Here is a 16,109-nt window from a genome sequence, read left to right as displayed (position 1 = left end):
GCTCCTACTGCTGGGTCAAAGAGCACACTCTTTGCTTTTGAGGTGGGAAACAGTGTTGTCCCAAGGGGAAGCTCAGAGGAAGACCATGCTGGATAATGCCTCCTGGCTCTCACCCTACAAGGGCAGGAGGGGACAAAACTGAGCACCTTTGTGCTGTCCTGTCTTCCCCAGGAATCTGACCAGCACAAAGGAGAGCATTAGAAGGATTTCTTGAGGAACCCTGCCAGTGCATGGCACACTGGGCATTCCTCATCCCTTACATCATCACTGGATGCTGGGGCAGGAACCAACAACGGCCCTACCCTACTGCTCCAGAAACCAAAATCCTCAGGGAAGCATCTAGTTCTAGCCTCCCTAGAGGGTCACATTCCCATTCCAAACTGCCCCTCTGCAGCAACCCATTCCTAAATGAACTGGCAGAACAGAAGGGGTTTGTGCCTTGGCTGACTTCCATTCCAGTCTTTGCTGTGCAGCCAGTGTGGCAGCAGAAGGGCTCTAGTTAACATCTCCTCCTCCCGTGCAGGCTCTAACTCAGCTGGCAGGACCTAAAGTTCATAAAGTACCTCCTCTGGGCTTGGAGCACCGACCATGGGAGAAGGAGGTGCCTGGCACCACACAGCTCCAAAGGCAGCAGTTCCCAGGCCCAGCTTATGCTATCCTAGTAAGACTGTTCAGTGGTTCAGGAGTGGAAGTGAAGGGTAAGTGCAGATGGCAGTAGCTAAACTGTTGTGTTTTGTCAAGGGGCACCTCTTACTCCTTAACTGAAGGAGGGAGGGTTCCTGTGGTCCCTGTTACTCTGGAGGGCACCTCACAGTCCCCTGGGGTCAGGCACACATGGTATGGAAAGCTCCAGGCCTCTCTGCAGGGGTGACAGTGACCTACAACGCCCAGTATCTCTCCCAGCAGCAGTGGAGGTTTCTCAGTTATGGCTTTTTTTTCTTTTCAAAGACACAGAAAGAGGTTAGAGACACTTTATCAAGTGCTCACTAACAAGTACACCTCCCCCTGCATCCTCCGTCCAGAAACATCTAACTCTGCCTCCTCCAAAAGCCACGCTGCCGGCTTCCAGCTCCACCACCAGCACTGTGGGACAGCCACAGGCTCCTGGACTGGGGGGTCACTACGCCAGGAGGCGAATGATGCCGTTGTCGGAGCCCAGCAGGAGATGGCACTTTGTGGGCAGCACCGCCAGGCTGGTCAGTGTACCCCGAAAATTCTCGGAGCTCAGCTTGGTCGTGCTGATGGGCAGAGCTGAGGACTCCAGCATGGAGTAGACCCCGATCTTGTTGGCCACAGTGCCAGTCACCACTTCGTTACCGTAGAGGTCGAACGCGTGGATGGGTTCGGACGCAGATTTGTAGTGGTGCAAAGGTTTCTGCTCCAGTTCCTTCCAGACAGTCAAGGAATGATCTGAAGAGGAGCTGATTAGCACATTGCCCTCTGCAGCCTGCAGGAAAGGAAAGGCCAGTGAGCCAATACTCCTGCTGTAAAAACTCCCAGTCACAGTGCAATCCCTTGGGACAGGCACAGCCATTTCCAAGCAACTGATGGTACTGAGAAGTATTAGCAAAGCATCACGATGCTGTGGTAGCTGGCAACCTCCTCCAGAGCTATCCTCCAAGACATGGGCTATGCCTCTTCTCAACAATATCCTGATACCCAGCACAACTCATTCATCATCTGTTATTACTGCAGTGGATAAAGGGATTACCATGCAGTCTCCCTCTCCACTAAATCACCTGCTAAACTATTTTCCTTTTCAGGAAAAGGAATCAGGAGGCTCTCTCACAGTGAAAAACACTGCTGAGGGTAGGAGAAGCCTGGAGCTGCTTATTAGCAGAGCTAGTGAGAGGGTAAACAACCCACACTGCTGAACTTTGTTTAACCTGCATTTGGGTCAAGGACCCTGGAGCCCCAGCGCTGCTCCCTGAGGGTGGGTAAATATGGACAAGAGTTATTCATTAGAGTGACACTCTCCCTGGGAAGCTGAGTGCCATGTGGAGAAAGCAACACATTTGCTTCTTCACGGGAGCTATGGCTCCTCCCTGCCCCTGCTGCAGACCTGCTCAGCAGGGACTGACATCCAGGAGGGTTGGACCAAGAACAGCCACTGGCAGCACTAACCAATGGACACAGCGGAGGAATGCTCCAGGATGGAGCAGACAAGCCCTGCTGGAAGGATGCTCCATGCAGCCTCAGAGGATCGACGAGGCCCCACCTTGATCCCAGCTGAACCTCTCACCTTGATCTGCAGGATGTCTCCCTCATGGGCAGGCCACCCCCGCATGATGAGCCCCGTCCTGGTGTCCAGCAGCACGATGAAGCCGGAGGAGAAGCCGGCCATGACGCTGCGCCCGTTGGGACTGACGGCCAGGCAGCGGATGAGCCCCGCGCTCACCCCGCTGGCCAGGCGGAACTCGTGCTGCAAGAGAGACAGGCCAGCTATGGGGGATGGAGATCAGGGGATCCGGCACTTAGGGGACAAGACACCCTGGGCTCCAGCTGGCTTCCATGGAGACATGGCAACTGGCTTTGAGCCAGCTGTGATCCCATTGTTACGCACACGGATGGAGGAGGGTGGCTCGCAGAGCCCCAGGGTCCCTACCTGCAGTCCTGGCTTCCTGTGGTCGATGAACCGCAGCACAGAGTCTGCGCTGGCCACAGAGATGCTGTGATGGGGAGGTGGCATGGTGGTCACAGCTGTGATGGGCACTTTGCTGTCTAACTCATCAAAAGTCCGGAGAAGTTTGCCTGTGAAAACATGACGGAGACACTCTGGCAGCAGATGCACAGAGAAGGTACACAGCAAATCTCCAGTTCTGTGCTGGGTTTTAACGGGAGCCATCCAAACTCAGTATGGCCCCTCTGTCTGTAAGGACTGGACAAGTTCCCTCTAGCCAGCCCTCACCCTTTCCCTTCTTACCCGTGAACTGGTCCCAGATGTGCACAGTCCCATCACAGCTCACCACGTGCTGTGGTGCCTCCAGCTGGCTCACATAGAAAACAGACTTCTTGTGCTCAGCGTAGGTGAACCGCGGTGGCACCTCACTGGTGCCATCCCCGTAGTTGTACAGGGGCCAAAGGCGGACAGTCTTGTCCTTGCTGCCACTCAGGAAGAAATCCTCGCTGCCAAGTGGTGCCACACACTTGATGGCCCCCGAATGCCCTGAGAAACTCTGCAGCTTGATCTGGTGGAAGTGGAAGCGGGGGTCGTGCTGGCTCACCCCAATCTCATACTGCCAGTAGGCCAGCCAGTTCCCACACAGCATGTGGGTGCTGCGAGGGAGGTCGTGCTTCAGGGCATTCTCCTCGCTGGATGAGCTGGGAATAAAGCCATCAGTGCCAGCACTGAGGCGAAGCAGGCCGAGACCCTCAGACTGTGTGTCCACAGGGACCTGGATGCGGTTCCCTACCAGCACGCTCCCAAAAGTACCAGAGTGACTGTCCTCGTGAGGGCTGGAGAAGGGCTCAGCCCCTCTCGTGTCTTGGTCTGAGCCCACCACACTCGGTGCTTGTTCCAGGCCAACGACCTGCAGGTTCTTGGGGTTCACATTCTCCAGATAGAGGCTGGCCAGCTTCTCCACCAGCGAGTGGTTGGGCACAACCGTCTGGATAACATCACCTGAAGAGAGAGAACAGGGCTTCAGGGGAAGGAATTTCCCCAACATCACCCCCAGAACAGGGTCAGCACAGGGCTGTGAACGCAGCATTCCCCACAAGCCAGCCACACGCTGCTCCCAGCTAAAGCTGCCTGAAGCCCAGGGGGCTCCCAACCCAACAAGCAGACCAAGCCACAGTGCAGGAGCTGTGTGTTTCCTCCAGCAGCTCTATGACCCCCGATTTCTCTTGAGTTCAGGCCCAGCACACATGCACAGACCATGGAACTCTCTCACAAATCCCTGGAGCTGGTGGCCAAGCCGTACCTAGCAAGCAGGAGAAGGGGATGTAGGTGATGTAGGCCATCTCAGGGTTAAACACCTTCTGTAACTCCACCAGAACAGATGGATCCAGGGCCAGCAGCTTCCCATCTGAAAGGGGCACCTCCATCACTGGCACCTCACAGCTGCTCAGCGACTCTGCCGTCAACCCCTGACAAGAGAAAACAGGAAGATGCCCAAAATCAGATGCTCCCACTACACAAGTAATTATACAAACACAGCCTGGGTGGACACTGCTGACATCAGTCCTGGTGTGTGCAGGAATGCCCACCACATTCCTGCATCTGGGCACTGGGGAGGGGGGTGGCAGGAGGACCTTTCCCACATCACTGACCTGGTCCTGCAGCTCCTGCAGCAGTGAGAACGCCCCGAAGAAGTTTCTCACCGTGTCACTCAAATGCTGCTGCACCATCTCCTGCCCAATCCGCAGGCAGATCAAGGCAATTAGGCTGATTGTCTTAATGCACAGGACAACACGGGCCTGGGCACCACTGGGGAAGCTGAAGAGGACACCCATTACCAGCCTGCCCTCCGCATATCCCTTTTTCCCATCCTCTGCGTCACACTTCCTGCCTTTTTCAGAATTCTTTGGGCATCGCAAGCTGTGTACCAGTGCAAGAAGGTGCACACCAGGGCAGGTGCAGCCCCCCCAACCCCAGGAGCATTAAGAACCATTTCCAAATCCCTGATTTTGTGCCGATCCTGGTGGAAGGCACAGCAGACTGCAGCGCTTACCCGACAGCTGGTGAAGTGAGGAAGCCCAGCACTGGGAGCAGCACCTCCTGACTGATCTTGGGGAGAATATCCATCAGTGTGGTGTCAGAGAGACACACCACGATCTTCTGAGTCAGTGTCACAGCAGCCAGGAGCCCGGCCTCCTTCCGGCTGTTCAGCCGGACGCCGCCGGACCCGCCACTGGGTGCAACCTGCAAGAGGAATCATTCAGTGCCAGGGCCACCATCTCCCCAGCAGGACACAGCCAGGGTGATCCCAGGATCACCTGAGCTCAGCCTCAAAACCCAGAATGGTAGTGCTGGTCATAGCTGGGAAACTCAAAAGGGAGAGCGATAACCCCACACTGGCCCGCACCATCTTGCAGACCCCAGAGCATCGTTTGCCAGCACAGAAAGAGGGGAAACCTCTTATGTACACACAGGTTAAAAGCAAGAATCAGTGTCTTCATCCCACGCCATGTTGAGCCTGGATGTGCAGTCTGCAGAGGGACAGTCCTTGCATGACATACCAAAGCACAAATTATGGGCAAACCTGCTGCTGACTTCCAGAAATCCAGCTCCTCATAATTTCATGAGGCAGAACAACACATCCTTTTTTGCTGACAGTGTACTAGTGCTGTTTATGGCAGTGCCAAAGAGTTAATAACATCAGCAGCAATACTAAAAGATTTCTTCTAGATTGTGCTATTTCCTAACTCCCAGACAAATCAAACACCCAAGAAAAGAGAGCCAATAACAAAACCCACAGACAATTCCCAGTTTCCGCTATATTTCTTGTACACCTGCCATCTTCCAGCTCATCACAGAGGCTCTTCCTCTCACAAAATAGCCACCCTGCCAAATCCTGCAAGAAGGATTGACTTTATCCTATTTGTGACCCGCAAGTTCCATCGCTTTAATATCAGGTTGCCAAATGCTGTTTCACAGGGGTATTAATCCCCTCCGTGCCCCCAGGCAATGAGCTTAGTAAAGCAAAGCAGAACAGCTGGAGCTGTGATTGCAACTGGGTGGAGAATGATTTTGCTGAAAAATGGGATTTTTTCCCCTGAAAAATCTCCCCTTCAACGCTGGAAAAACTGACAATGCCTTTTTGTTTTCTTTAAATGAACAGCTGTGGCCTCTTTTCCTCTATGTTTAAATTATCAAAAAGCTACTGAAGTTTTCCATTTAAACGAGAATCCATAACCAAAGTGTTTATAACCACTAAAAAGGGAGCAATATGAAAAATAAGCCTGTTTAAAACATTCGAAACTTTTTTTTTTGATGAAAAAATTAGTTTTTCAACCAGCTGCATTATACATTTTCCTCTTGCTTTTCAGCTATGAATTTCAAGCTGAAAAGTTAGTGAGTCTTGCCAGTATTTTTTACACAGTTGAAAACCCTTTAGCCTCTCCCCGGTTCATCCCTATCTGTGCACACAGACATCTAAGAACACATGCTCCAGCAATCCCACAGCAGCCCAAGCTGCTCCTCCTGCCTGTTATCACAATCCCACCCTTCTGCCAGCTCTGTTTGGGCACCCTCGCCCAGCAAAGCAGAAGAAAAGCTTTTCCTGTGGCTTCACATGCGTCAGATACGGGTCTGACAGGGAAAGGCCCTGGCTGAAATGGGGGAAAAGGGGTGTGTACACATCCATTTGCTTTGCTGGGAGCAGTCTGGACCTTGTGGCAGGGGGTGAAAGTGCCTGTCTTGCCTTTCTCAGCCAACACAGCCAGAGCTGCTCAGCCCACACTGACCCAGACAGAGCTCAGGTGAGTTCAATTTTTCATGCAGGAGGCTCCTGGTGAGCTTGAACTATTTACTGTGCATCCTCCTCTTGTGCCTGGACAAACCTCTCACCCCAACACGCGTGAGAAGAGGAGAAAAGGCAATACTGACCAGGTAGCTGATGTAGGGCAGGTACTGGTAGGTGAGGACAGGCTCTCCATACAGGTAGGCCATGTGCACAAGGCAGGCCAGCACCGGCCTGGACACCTGATCTCCCAGCACTGGCCGTTTCTGGTAGATGTTTCCTGTACTCAGGGGACTGTTCTCATCGTTGCTCGGTACAAACTGCTGCCTGGTGGGGCCTGCCCAGAGAACACATCGTGAGCTGGAGCAGCAGCTACACCCAAGCCAGCAGCAGAGAGATCTGGGGCACAGCCCACCCCGGGACCCCGGGCTCCAGGGAGCAGACATTACCGACGTAGCAGGACGTGAGCAGACGGAGCAGGTTCCTGGCGATGAAGCGGGATGTGACGGTTGGGCCCAGCTTGGCCGAGAGCCACCTCACCATCTTACAGGCTGTGTCTGCAAAACAAAAACAGTTGCAAGGACAGAGCCCAGCACAGCACAGATTAGTTATCACCCGCCTGCTGCCCCGACCCTGCCAGCCCCCTGGGCAGCCCCTGGAGTCTCAGATCCACAGGCAGATCTGATCTTTTATGCCGGTTTCATCGCTGTCCCCAAGCTGGGACCACAGACACCCCCAAATCCAGACCGACTGCTTCCCAGGCTCTGCCCTTTAGTGGGTGTTTGCCCAGGCTCAACACTGGCAGGGTCTTACCCAGCAGTATTGTCTGCTCTTTGTCATCAGAGTGATCCGGCAGCTCCTCTCCCTCCCCATCCTCTGGCTCGCTGCTGTCATCAGCCAGGGTGACATCTACGGAGGCACCAGCATCCACAACCACTGTCAGCTCTGCATCAACCACAGGGTCATCGTGCTCCTCTTCCTCATGCTCCTCTTCCTCCTCCTCCGAGTCCTCGCTCTGTTTCAGGTCCTGGCTGCTGTCCATCGACTTCAAGCTGCTCTTGTCCTTCTGGGAATCCCCGTCAGCAGGTCTGTCCTCTCCCAGGGACACCTCGCTGGCACTGCTCTTGTCACTCAGCCGGCCAAGGCTGAGCGATTCCTGCTCCTGAGGCTGCAGAGATTCCCCGACATAAAGGCCACCCTGGAATTCCTCAGCCTCAGGCAGGTAGGCCTGGTCGTGGAAGCTGACACCAGAGGTGTAGTCAAGGAGGTCCAGTGCAGCAGAGCTGTGCTCCACGTCCATTTTGATCTCCTCCCCAAACACACACGACACCGGGCTTTCCCCTCCACTCTCATCATCCTCAGCCGTGCCGAGGAGGGATTTGCTCTCCTCCCGCGAGCTCTCGATGCCAACGAGGATCTGCAGGATGTGGGGCAGCAGGTTCAGGAGGAAGGACTGCAGCCCCAGGCGCACGATCAGCTGGGCCACAAAGCAGTCTGTGTACAGGTAGAACCTGCCATGGCGGTGGCAGGGGGTCTCGTACGCTCCGATCAGTGGCTTGAGCAGGTATTTATTGGCGTTCTTCGGGCCGAGGGATTTAGCTATGGGTTCAAAGAGGTACCACGCTGCATAGACAGCGGTGTTCTCCTCAGACATCAGAGATAAGATGAAGGGCAGAAGAATCTCCAAGCCTTCAGGAGTGATTTCAGAAAGGATCCCCTCCAGCTGCTGCCACAGCTGGAAAACAAGCTCCCGGCCTTGACCTTCATCCTCTATCTTCTTTGCCTGATAGGTGAAAATGAATTTGTGCAGAGCTGGGAAGTATGTGGGGAAGGGCACAATGGAGCTGAAGGGACTGAGGAGCTGCGTGGGACAGGGTGGGGGGAGGCCCTGGGAGATGGGTTTGTATTCAAACAACTGCACTGTGCCCTTGCCCGGCCTGGTCTTCAGAAGCTTCTCCACCGGCACGTTCAGCTGCAGCAGGACATGCAGCACGTGCTGGAGCGGGGCTGGGATCTCCTTGGGATGGTAACGGCACAGATTACGCACCATCAGGAACCGCTCCAACAGGGACGCATCGGGCTTCGACGGACGAATCCTCGGAGCAAATATAATCTCAGCTACCAGAATGCCCAAAGCTTGCATGTCCCTCTGGAAGAGATCCGAGAGACCCAGCGGTGGCTCTTCCCACGGCTGCTCCATTAGCTGCATCTCGCTGCTCAAACCTTTAACCAAGAAATTGTCCAGTTTCTCCAGTTCTTCCAGGGCCTGGAGTGGATTGAAGCCTTCAGGGAGTGTGATTTTCATGTCAGCCTGATCCCCAGCACCTGCCTTGCTCCGACGGAGAGGTCGGACACCTGAGGATTTGCCATCGGTGGCATAAGGAGGGAAGGTGGAGGGCTGTGCTGAAGGCACAGCAACAGAGGGCTGGTCACCAGCTCTACCAGTAGCAGGAATCGAATCCAGGGCTTCCATGCCTTGCTCTAAATCATCCTCACCAGCGATGGACTTCTCCCCAGACCAGGTGGTTTCACTGGGAGTAGCCTCCAGGACGAGCCCATTCACCGCATCTGTCACCTGGCCTTGGATATCCTCCAAAAACACAGTCTCCCGGATGTTCTGGAGAAGAGGCCGGGCGATGGCTGGAGCTTCAGCAGGAGTGTAGGCAGGTCCCACCATGCGCCTGGGATGCGGCTGGTCAAACAGCTGCACCACCCCGTAGGTCGTCAGATGCGTGTGGTTGTCGACCAGATGGAGGCAGACGTTCTTCTCCTTGACCGCATCCTTCCCCAGCAGCTTGTACCCGAACGTGAGGTCGATCCAGTGGTGGAGGTCCTGGGAGACCTCCCTGCTCTCAAGCAGCATCCGGTGAACTTCGATGAACTCCTCGTAGGAGCTACACCACGACGGCACGTCCAGGTCGGGCATGTCCGGGTGGATGGATCGGAAGATGGAGGGGTCTGTGTAAAACTCCGGGATGCACTCATCCGGGGTCCAGCTCTGCATGCGCTCCATGCTGGCTGGATACTCATTGGGCTCCCACTGAGACCTCACATGGCAGCACAGCACTGCCTTGGGTGTCCTCCGAGCCGTGTACACGTAGTAGGTGATATCCGAAAGGACATCGGAGATGTGATGGGGGACATGGAGCTGCTCCCCACTCGACCCCCCAGCAACAAATGCCTGCTTGGTCATCTCGTAGGTGAAGTCCAGCTGTTTGTCTCCCTTGTTGAGACGGAACTTGGATTTCCTTAGGTCCCTGAACTTGCCATTTTTGGTGGTGAAGTCCACCACCCACGGAAGAACCGGGTGGTAGTTGGGGTCTCCCATTCTCCTCCCAGCCAAACTGTTTAGACGCATAAGGTAGTCAAAGTTGCTGACCTGCCCGTGCACCCACTGCAACACCAGGTCTCGGAGGTCCTTCTGGCAGGTGGTGCACCTCGCCTCCTGCCCAACACGGCCTTGCTCACTCACTCGTTCCACACCAGCCTCCAGGTTCACTTCCTCCTTTCTCGGTCCCTCGTACTCTCTGAAGTTCACACGCAGGCGGCTGCACAGCTTCTCATCCACAGCCACGTCCCGAAGTGAAAAGGCACCACAAGCCAGACCCGCCTGGTGACAAGCCCTCATGGCCTGCAGCACGTGGAAGAGGAGGAAGAGAATTTTGGCGTGGCTGTTGGTGAGCTTGGCCGGGCTGAACGTCACGATGTCGTGCAGGCAGTACTGCACATATGGGTAGATGACGTAGAGCATGTCGGCTGACTCCAGCAGCGCTTCCGCCTGCAGCACATTGGGGCAGGAGGGCACCCCTTTGGTGGCTGCCGGGCTCTCCTTGGCAGGGGAAGCACCGTGCACATTCCTGCCCACCTGAAGGACCGGGCAGCCATACACCTTCTGCAGGGCAGCCCGGAGGGCATCCAGGGCCGGCACGGTGGGCGGCGCATCCGCGTGCTGGTAGGGCCGCGCGTACCGGGCGTGAGCCCGGCACCACAGGTTGCGGTAGTTCTGAGTGGCCACGCTCTGCATGAAGCCATGCAGGGTCTCTGGGTGGTCAGAGCCGGGGGGCTGCACCTGCAGCGGGTACCTCAGCCGGTCCTTCCACAGCCCGTGGATCTCCACCCGGGTCCAGCCCGCGGGCAGCTTCTCCACCGAGTGCTGCAGGAACGTCCTCACCTCCACCTCGCTCAGCCCCTCCGGGCGTGGGCACAGGGCGGGCAGCACCCGGCGCTCCCGGAGGCTCAAGAGCCATTTCACTGGGACGAAGGCAGTGACATGGGTCCTGTCGGTGGCGGCGGCCAGCTGCCGGCGGTCGATGCTCAGGTCCCTCTCCACGCTCTGCAGGAAGCTCTCCATGTTGGCTCCTGCTGGGAGGAAGGTGGCCCAGAGGGGCTGTGAGCGAGCAGAGCAGCGCAGCACCGTCCTGCCCTCCCTGTCACCCTGTCACGCGACAAGTCTCACTTCCCCATTAGCACCCGGAGCAAAGAAAAAAAGCTGTTTTAAGGGCTTGGTTGCTGTATCAGGAGGTGGGGGTTGAGAAGAGACCAGCCCAGGAAGGGAGGGACACAGTGGGACCTCTGCAGCCAAGCAGGGGGACATGGTGGGGTTTACACAGGGAGGGGAACATGATGAGACCTTCACAGTCCAAGTGCTGGGGAAGGGGATGCAATGGGATCAGTGTGGGGGCATGATAAGACCTGAACAGACTCCTGGGGAAGGGGATATGATGGGACCTCTGCAGGTGGTGGGAGGGCCACAATGGCACCTCCACAGCCCCAGCCTTGAGCGAGGGACATGACGGGACATCCAGAGCCACAAGGGCTGATGGCGGGAACTTGATGGGACTTGGGGCCGGGGGGTGCACGATGGGTCATCTGCACCCCCAGGGCTGGTGGGGGGTACACGCTGGCCCCAGGGGTGACTCAGAGGATGCCCAGAGCAATGAGCGCATCCCCAGCACCGACCCACGGCCACGGCCAGAGACGCGGCCCCGCGCCCCGCAGGGCCCTCGCCCCCGGAGGGGAGGGAGTGCGGAGCCGGGCTGAGCCCCGCGGGCTCGAGGGCCGGTCCCGTGAGCCCTCATCCCGCGGGAGGAGGAGGGGACCCTCACCGCCCCGGCGGCCCCGCGTTACCTGGCGGCGGCGGCGGCGGAGCCGCGGCGGGGGCGGCCCCGGCCATGTTGGTCAGGTGACGGCGGTCACATGCGGCCGCGCCGCCATGTGCGCGGGGGGGGCCGGCACCTGCAGCCCGCGGGGCCCGCGCGGGGCCGGGCCGGGGCTCTCCGGGGCGGGCGCGGGGCGGTGCGGCGGGGCCGGGGCGCGGGGCCGGGGCCGAGCATGGGCAGCGGCGGGGCGGGACACGGCGGGGACACGGCTGGCCCCTGACGTCACGGTGACGTCAGAGGCGCCCCAGGCTGTCAGCTGGAGCTGGGCGAGCCGCGCTGACGAGGCAGCCGGTCTTAAAGGGGTCTCCTGCCCGCGGCGGGCGGACCCCACCCACCGGCGGCAGGTGAGTGCCGGTAAAGGGGACCGGGGCCAGCCCGGCCCCGCCACCCCAGGACTCTCCCGTTTGGCTCTGCCCAACCCCTGTGCCCTTGAGCCGAGCCGGGTCCGCCCGCCGCCGCCCTCGGGTGGTGCCGGGGCTGCGGGCGCGGAGGCGCCCGCGGGGGACACGAGCGGGGCAGCCACGGGCGGCCACACCGCGCGCGGCCCCTTTAAGGGGCGCCGGGGGCTCCCACCGGGCAGCGCCGCATGGCGCGGCGGCGCGTGGGGGCGTCACGTGGGTGGGACGTGGCGGCGGCTCATTGGCCCGCCCGGCCTGGCCCGCCGCAATCAGCTGTTACTGGGGCGAAGGGCAGGAGGCGGCCTTAAAGGGGCACCGCGGCCCCAGCACTCGCTGACCCCACTGGCTGAGCAGCCTGGTAGGGAACATCAGTGTAGTGGCTGTGCGCGGGACAGTAGGTGAGCCCCGCTGATCCGGCCGGGCCGGGCCGGGCCGGGCCGGGCTGGGCTGGGCTGGGCTGGGCTGTTGGTGCCCTGCGCTCTCCCTTCCCCCGCCGCCCGCGGCGGGCGCGGCCCCTTTAAAGAAGTTGTCCAGTCATCGCGCGGCGCTGCCAAGTCATCGGGGTCACCCGAGTCCTCGCGGCCACGCCCCCCGCGCCCGCCTATTGGCGCGCGCGCCGAGCACTCACTTCTGATTGGCCCGAGGACTTGGAGCAACTTCTCGGAATCGGGGCTGTGTCACCGGCCCCGGGCGCTGGAAGGCGCCGCCCGAGGGCGGCCCCCACGGCAGCGCCGCACCCCGCCCGGGGCCCGCGGGAGGGTCAGGCCCCCTCCGGGGCCGTCCCGTCCCCGCCGCCCCTTCCCCCCTCTTGAAAATGCCAACTCACAGCACGCGGGGCATGCCGGGAGCGCCGCGCCGCACTACAACTCCCGGCATGCCCCGCGGCGGCCCGCCCGTTTCCAAGGCAACCGCCGGCCCGCGAGGCGGGAGCCAGACTCTTCCCCAGCGCGGTGGGCAGGGCGGAGGGATGGCCTCCGCTCCCCATTGGCCGGGCGCCGGGTAGGGCCGGGCCTCCATTGGCGGGAGCGAACGTCAGTCGCGGCGCGGGGGCGGGCGCGGCTCGCGGCGGCGGTGCCTGCCGGCGATTGGCCTGGGGGCGGGGCCGGGGGCCGAGGGGCGGGGCCGGGGGCGGCTGCGTCATGACTCTGCCAGCTGATCCGGGACGGAGCCGGCGCGGCGGGGGAGGCGGCGGCACCGGCACCGGGAACAGGGACCCGCCACGGCCCGGGCGGCACCGGTGGGACCGGACCCGCGGGTAGGTCCGCCAGCACCGCGCTGGGGCGCGCGGTAAGAGCGGCCGAGCCCCCCGCCGGTGCGCCGGGGGTCGAGGGGCTGCGCCCCACCGGGGACGGGAAGGGACGGGAAGGGAAGGTGACCTTCCCCCCGGAGCAGGGCGGCGGTGGGGGCCCGGCGCGGCGCGTCCCGTCCCTCCCCTGGCCTCGCGGCGCCGCCCGGGCCGGGCGGCCTCGCCCCCGGTGGTGTCGGGGCGCGGTACGGGGGGGTTTGGGGCCGGGGCCGGTGCGCGGCCCCCGCGCCGAGGGGTGTCCCGGTGGGGCGGGCGGAGCCGCGGCCGGGGCTTCCCGCGACGGGCGGTGGCCGCCCCGGGGGTGACCTTCACTCCGGGACCGGGCTGGGCAGACTTTGACCTGAGGCCGCTCCCGCCGCGGGCACGGGCCGGAGCATCCCGGGCGGCGGAGGGGCGGGAGGGGCGGCGGAGAGTCCCGGGGGGAGCGGAGGGAGCGGCTTGGCCGTGGAGTGGCGGCGGCGGGGAGCGGTCTCGGTTAGAGGGGGATCGGGGGTGTTGGTTTTACCGGGAGGAGACGCTCTGGTGGAGGGGGGTGACCCGGTTATACCGGCAGGGGGGCACCGGCTGTGGGCACAGCGGGTTTTATTAGCGGGGCGAGCTCCCAGCGGGGCCCCTCCCAGAGCCGATGGGGTCTGTCGGTGCCGAGGAGGGGTGGGTGGGAGCCGTGTTACCGTCAGCCCCCCCCTCATCAGCCCCCGGTGCCGGCGGGGCCGGTGGCTCAGCGGCGGGTGCTGATTCACGGGCCGGCGGGGGTGGAGCAGGGCCGGGACCAGCTCACTGGAATCCGGACCAGATGTACCCGGCACGCCAGGAATGCTCGGCATCCCCGCCGGGCCCCGCCGCCGCCGCTGCGCCCCGGCCACCGGCCCCGCACCGGGAGCCTCCCCGCAGCCCCGAACCGGGGTCCGGCCGCACCCGCCGCCCGCTGAGGCCCGGGGCCAGCCGGGGTCCCCCGTACCTTTGGGGTGACGCCGGCGGGAGGATGTTGTGCTGGCCCCCAGGGAGTTTCCCGGTGTTGTCTGTCCCCCCACCGGGTCCGTCTGCCCACCCTGCCAGGCCCAGTTGCCTGGGGGTTTTCCCAAAACTCAACCCCCAGTAGCTAAAACGCTGGGTTGGTGTGGAAAGGGGACTTTTCCCGGGCTGAAGGGGAAGCAGCGGGGTCTCACACCAGCCCTGGGGGTCGGCGTCCTTGCCGTCCAACAAAATGACTCGGGGTGGGAGGGCGGGGGGAAAAAAAAGCTGCACTCCCCAGAATTCCCCCACCGGTGGCTTGGCAGCAGCCGCCTGACAAAGTGTCTTCCCCGTCAGGAGGCTCCTGGCCCCTGGCCAGGTGGGACCCTGCCAGCGCCGATGGATGCCCGAGGTGAGCCGACAGGGAATGCCATAACCCCTACCTGCAGTGGCCTCCCTGCCCTGCATGGAGCAGGCTTTCTTATCTCTTATTTTTCCAGCAAAAACAGCCTTGGGTTTCCCGTCACTCGTGGTTTAGGGCCGGCTGCAGGTGCTGGAGCTCATGCACCACCTGCTTTGGGAGAGGGAAGGGTTGAGGTCGGAGCTGCCTCTGGATTCCACGCGATGGGGGGGATTTCAGCCCCGAGGAGCTTCCTTGGGGGGAAGACAAGGTGGTAGATCAGGACCTGGTGTTGGAGAGGGGGAGAGGAGCAGCCCTAGTGCTGTGGGTGATGGCTCGGCGTGGTTTGATCCCGGCTCTGATCCATGTATTTCCTTTCCAGGTGCTTCCATGCCCCCTTGCTCCTGGCTAACCAGCACCAGTTCTTCAGTGGCAAGCTTTATGTCCTTCTCCAGTAGCTAAAGCTGCCAGTTGAAGAACTGTTGAATGTAGCCACTCTCTTCTTGTCACTGGGACCTTGGATGCCAGCCAGACCCGTGCCCTGAGTGACCAGGATCAGCCAGTCTGAAGCGTCCTGTGGATTTGAGGGCTGAGGATGAGTCCAGCCGGGATGAAGAAGTCTCTCCACAGCCTCCAGACAGAGCCTTGGCTGGGGGATTGCCAGGCAGCCCTGTCAGCGGGGTCCCGCTGCAGTGGGGTGTCACTGAGCTGAGAGGAGACCAAAAGAGGCATTAAACTTTCTGTTTTGCTCAACAGTTCAGTTTTACGAAGTTTGTTGCCCATGGGGTGCCCGGACTTGCCTGGTGGGTAGATGGTGGGGGTTGTAAACCCTTTGGGGTGCTGGGGGGGCCACAGCACCAGAGCTCAATCCCTGATGCCCCGCTGGGGTCTGCAGGTGGAGGGTTGGTTGTTCAGGTCCCCTGGGTTTGCCCCGAGCCAGAGGTGAGCCAAGGCTGGGCGTAGCCCACAGGTCTGACCTGCTGTTGAGCTCAGGAGCTGGATTAATCCTGCGACATGCCAGGCAGTGGGATGGAGCCTGGGGAGAGGGCTGGCTCCACACCCACGCTGCCCTGGTGCGGGTCAGGGCCGGCTGCGGTGGGGCTGGGCCACTGGGAGAGGGTGACTCAGGTCCGAGTCACGCGCGGCTCTGGAGCCTCTGGACGTCTGTTCCCGGAACCACTATCTGTCCTGTGAGGCTGAGCAGCCCTGACTGTGGCTGGCCCTGGGGCAGCACCAGGATTCCAGGTATTTTGGAGCCAGCAGCACTGAGAGGGGCCCAGGTGAATCTTGCGAGGCTCCTCCATGGTCCAAGCTCTGCCTCGTTGGTGGATAGAAGCAGAAGACTTCTCTAAAAGGAACCTGGAAGCTGCTCTCCAGGGATGGCGACCCCTCCCTGCCTTGCACTGAGTGAGAGAGAAGCTCTGTGTGGCCACAGCAAGGGCTCCAGGGAGCCTCTGCACTCCGGGAGGTGCCTTTCCCACGGGTCTGCCA

The 16,109-nt window shown here is 60.6% G+C and overlaps 2 protein-coding genes across 7 annotated transcripts; one reads left to right on the top strand and one right to left on the bottom strand.

The window, feature by feature from the left end:
- Positions 1-1,120: 1,120 nt before the first annotated feature.
- On the bottom strand, positions 1,121-11,698 carry WDR81 (WD repeat domain 81). 2 transcript variants are annotated; one of them, XM_051809774.1, is made up of 11 exons: positions 11,532-11,698; positions 7,218-10,766; positions 6,854-6,961; positions 6,551-6,741; positions 4,674-4,864; positions 4,273-4,438; positions 3,924-4,089; positions 2,924-3,622; positions 2,606-2,751; positions 2,243-2,422; positions 1,121-1,447 (listed from the first exon to the last, which is right to left on the bottom strand). In XM_051809774.1, exons 1-11 carry the CDS (start codon positions 11,575-11,577, stop codon positions 1,121-1,123), a joined length of 5,769 nt encoding a protein of 1,922 aa, XP_051665734.1. In that variant the 5' UTR covers positions 11,578-11,698. The 2 variants fall into 2 exon arrangements, with proteins under 2 accessions (XP_051665734.1, XP_051665735.1); XM_051809775.1 differs by having other exon boundaries at positions 7,218-10,763.
- Positions 11,582-15,373, top strand: LOC127481009 (uncharacterized). 5 transcript variants are annotated; one of them, XR_007908075.1, is made up of 3 exons: positions 11,952-13,248; positions 14,576-14,630; positions 15,001-15,373. XR_007908075.1 is itself a non-coding variant. In XM_051809813.1 (2 exons), exons 1-2 carry the CDS (start codon positions 11,617-11,619, stop codon positions 15,028-15,030), a joined length of 321 nt encoding a protein of 106 aa, XP_051665773.1. In that variant the 5' UTR covers positions 11,582-11,616; the 3' UTR covers positions 15,031-15,373. The 5 variants fall into 5 exon arrangements, 1 of the variants encoding a protein (XP_051665773.1); XR_007908074.1 differs by having other exon boundaries at positions 12,009-13,216; XR_007908076.1 differs by lacking the exon at positions 11,952-13,248 and adding an exon at positions 13,675-13,741.
- Positions 15,374-16,109: the final 736 nt, after the last annotated feature.

This window comes from Manacus candei, unplaced genomic scaffold (assembly GCF_025592945.1).
Source record: "Manacus candei isolate 608988 ecotype Guabito, Panama unplaced genomic scaffold, ASM2559294v1 h1tg000076l, whole genome shotgun sequence".
In the NCBI taxonomy this organism is placed as follows: domain Eukaryota; kingdom Metazoa; phylum Chordata; class Aves; order Passeriformes; family Pipridae; genus Manacus; species Manacus candei.
The sequence above is the reverse complement of the archived record's forward strand: the minus strand, read 5'-3'. Positions and strand labels throughout refer to the sequence as shown.

Coding starts and splice junctions, on each gene's coding strand:
- WDR81 (XM_051809774.1), bottom strand. CDS start 11,577: ATGGCCGGGGCCGCCCCCGCCGCGGCTCCGCCGCCGCCGCCGCCAG. Junction 4,439..4,673: donor CTCACTTCACCAGCTGTCGG/GTAAGCGCTGCA, acceptor TGTCCTCTTCAG/CTTCCCCAGTGGTGCCCAGG. Junction 2,423..2,605: donor ACAGGAAGCCAGGACTGCAG/GTAGGGACCCTG, acceptor TCTCTCTTGCAG/CACGAGTTCCGCCTGGCCAG.
- LOC127481009 (XM_051809813.1), top strand. CDS start 11,617: ATGTGCGCGGGGGGGGCCGGCACCTGCAGCCCGCGGGGCCCGCGCGGG. Junction 11,908..15,000: donor ACCCCACCCACCGGCGGCAG/GTGAGTGCCGGT, acceptor TTTCCTTTCCAG/GTGCTTCCATGCCCCCTTGC.